This window comes from Cydia strobilella, chromosome 12 (genome assembly GCF_947568885.1).
Source record: "Cydia strobilella chromosome 12, ilCydStro3.1, whole genome shotgun sequence".
Lineage (NCBI taxonomy): Eukaryota > Metazoa > Arthropoda > Insecta > Lepidoptera > Tortricidae > Cydia > Cydia strobilella.
This window is the reverse complement of record NC_086052.1, coordinates 12805654-12808950: the sequence shown is the minus strand read 5'-3', so window position 1 is coordinate 12808950 and position 3297 is coordinate 12805654. Positions and strand designations below refer to the sequence as shown.

The 3297-nt window shown below is 35.7% G+C and overlaps 1 protein-coding gene across 1 annotated transcript; it reads right to left on the bottom strand.

Annotated features, from left to right (window-relative positions):
* Window positions 1-1428: 1428 nt before the first annotated feature.
* LOC134746165 (methylated-DNA--protein-cysteine methyltransferase) lies at window positions 1429-3128 on the bottom strand. Its single transcript, XM_063680468.1, has 2 exons — window positions 2594-3128; window positions 1429-1752 (listed from the first exon to the last, which is right to left on the bottom strand). Exons 1-2 carry the CDS (start codon window positions 2903-2905, stop codon window positions 1513-1515), a joined length of 552 nt encoding a protein of 183 aa, XP_063536538.1. The 5' UTR covers window positions 2906-3128; the 3' UTR covers window positions 1429-1512.
* Between the last annotated feature and the right edge of the window lie 169 nt (window positions 3129-3297).

The window sequence follows — 3297 nt, the reverse complement described above, 5'->3', positions numbered from 1 at the left end:
TATACCTAGATAGGTAATAGTTATTTTCACCTCAGCAGCTCAAACAAGCCTACTTTCGTCACTCCCTGGAGTGAGGAAAGTGCGACTTTCCTCACTCCAGGGAGTGAAACAATGTAGCTTTTTAATTTAGTGAAGGCCATGAACTTCATACTTTTATTACATTTTTTTTAACCGCTCGTGCTAATATTGATACCCAAGCAGGCGAAAGACTCTAAAATTGAACCACGAGGGTAGCGAGTGGTTCGAAAAATGGAATCTTGAGCGTTGCGAGGGTTTTAAGGCACGAGGGTTAAACAAATTTTGCCACCAAGTGAAACACAAAATTTTTCACCACATCAACACAAGGAAAATACTAACTGTAAAATATGAAACCAAATCAAAGCAAATCGATTCAAAATGAATATTATTAAATATTTAGCATTCATAATCATCATTTAAAAGTCAATTCTGCCCACAAACATAAGCAAAAACACAAAATTTGCATTTGATTACTTTGCCTCACATGTGGATAAAATGCAACGTTCTTATCAATTTTTGAACAATCAAGAGAGCCTTTACCAGCTGGTGTGGTGAAAATTTCTTTTTGGTGTCAATGGTGATTTTTATATTGTTATTTATTGAAAGTAAAACACTCTGGGCACCCAGGCATCGATGTCTTAAAAAATATGATTTTATTAGAAAAAATTTTTTTACTGAGGGTTTGTTTAGTTGTAAATAGGGAAAGCAGCACTCTCAGTCGTGTGGACAATCGTGTGGTCGCTGGTGTAAATAAATGCGATTTTGACCCCAATGTATCGGCCCCATTGGTAGTGCTCGTAAGGCCGGTCTTTACGAAATAATATATATGTCTATGATTGTTAACTATAGGTATTATAGGGTGGATGTACAGTCCCATTTTCTAGAAAGACTTTGAAACAGTACCAGTATCAACCATTTAGCCCTTAAAATAAAATTTATAATAAATGAGCACCATGGGCACCTTTGCACCGGGAACGGCAGGAAGCGGTTTGTTTTTTACGGTTCCATACCCAAAGGGTAAAAACGGGACCCTATTACTACCGCTGTCCGTCTGTCTGTCAGCAGGCTGTATCTCATCAACCATAATAGCTAGACAGTTGAAATTTTCACAGATGATGTATTTCTGTTGCCTCTATAACAACAAATACTAAAAAGCACGGAACCCTCGGTGGGCGAGTCCGACTCGCACTTGTCCGGTTTTTTAATTTATTGCTTTAATTTTGAGGTACTTAATATTTTTCTTGTTAAAGTAAGGTTTAATTTACAATTTCGTTACAATTCCTTTCAAGACTACCAACCACAATAATAAAATTGGGAGACTAAGAATTCGTAACTTTTACAAAATAAGTTTGGATTCGTGTATTACTGGTACACTCACCTACTTAATTTATTATGTCAGCAAATACTAAGTGAAAAATGATCATGATTTATTTTGCACTTATTTATAAATAATTATAATACAAATTTTACATTCAAATAAAAACCTTACCCAATTCACGAGTGTTTGTTTTCAAGTTGTAGTAACCATTTCTTCCTGTCAACTCCGCTGTTAAATCCACCTTTAGATGTAGATCCAACCAGCCGGTGACAGGGCACCACCACCAGATGCGAGTTGGCTCCACAGGCCGCGCCAATAGCCCTGGCATGGCTGCCTGGCCGTCCCATGGCCTTAGCCAGGTCTCCATAAGACATTGTTGATGCATATGGAAGCACTAATAGCTTGTTCCATACCTCCTGTAATATTTTTAATTCAAATTTGAAACATGAAATTAATGTAAGTTATTTTCTTGGTGGTCAATACCTTAAACATATAATATACAGTGGATTTCATTTATTACGACCTTGGTTGTAGCGACCATTCATCCAAGTCCCATGAATTACAGCATACTTTAGTACAAAATTCATGTGGATGAATTCTCTTTTGGATGAGACTAGCCCAGGACCGGGATAAGTGGCGTACACGAAGAGAGGCCAATGCTAAGTAGTGGGTGACTAAAGGCTAAAATGAATGAATGAAGTATTTATGCATAAATGAATAAATAAAAGGTTTATTCAATAAGTAAACTGTATACATAAGTATATCATTGTCTAGTAGCCACAACACAAGCCTTACGATAAGACTAGGTTGATCTGGTTGATCTGTGTAATTGTCCTACAATATTTATTTATTAAATTATTAAAAAATTCAACTTAAGGTGCAATAGGTTCAGAATACTGATTTTTAAAAAGTCATAGTGCATAGATCACAATATGGCTGCCATAAATTTAACTAGCAATCTTGAGGCCTTTCTCTAGGGACTTCAGCAATTCATATCCTGAGTTTTACACTTTCGCCTTATGGAAAAAAATCACGAACAATTCTAAAATTCACTTTAAAAACATATAATAAATTTTGCACAAAAGAAAATTATTTCAAAAAATGAGCAATATTATGCTTGAGGGAACTCAGCGATTACTTTTTAATTTTAAAACAACATCTAGCTCGAGCTTACCCTTAGTGAGAGTGAGAGAAGAACACGACCTTACTTCATCTTAAGTGAAAACCTAGGCGTGAATTAAATATAAACAAACAAACCTTCTGAAAATCAGAGCCATAAGTTTTTATAGGCACTGAGAAATTCTTTAAATCACCATTCAAATAAGCCTTGAGTTCCTCTTCAAACTGATTCAAAATACCATTCATCTCTTTCTTGAAATTACACGACAGTTCATCACTAAGAGTTTTGAAACTTTTTTCGAACATTTTAGAATCCTCGAAAGTGACAACATACAAGAACTCATCATCTGCAGCTGCAATCACTTCACCCACTGGAGATTCAAACGTACACACGTAAACAGTTTTGGACGATTTCTTTAAGTATTTATCGAGGAAACTCAATTTAGGCATAGTGTGATATTATTTTCACCACTAAGCACCAATTTTAAGCACTGATCTTGCGAGTATGTTGTTGACACAACACAATTAATGTATTTGAATTCACAAAGAGCAATATTATTAAGATGGATTTGTCAGAATGGTTTGATACTATTTAAAATAAGATGGGTCAAAATTCCCAGTTCAACTTATAGCGGTAGTAAGTACACAGTACACAACATAAATAAAACAGCCGGCGCGCGCAAAATGCGAGTGACATGACACTGACAGTTATTACTGTTGGTCGTTGAACGCAGGGCTAGCATGGTTTCATTTATCGGCGATATTAATTTATACTTTATCGTAGACGGTAAAGGTAAATCGGGGACAATATCATCGACGACAGTATAAAAACGACTGCATAC

Coding starts and splice junctions, on each gene's coding strand:
- LOC134746165 (XM_063680468.1), bottom strand. CDS start 2,905: ATGCCTAAATTGAGTTTCCTCGATAAATACTTAAAGAAATCGTCCAAA. Junction 1,753..2,593: donor ATGGCTCTGATTTTCAGAAG/GTTTGTTTGTTT, acceptor AAAATATTACAG/GAGGTATGGAACAAGCTATT.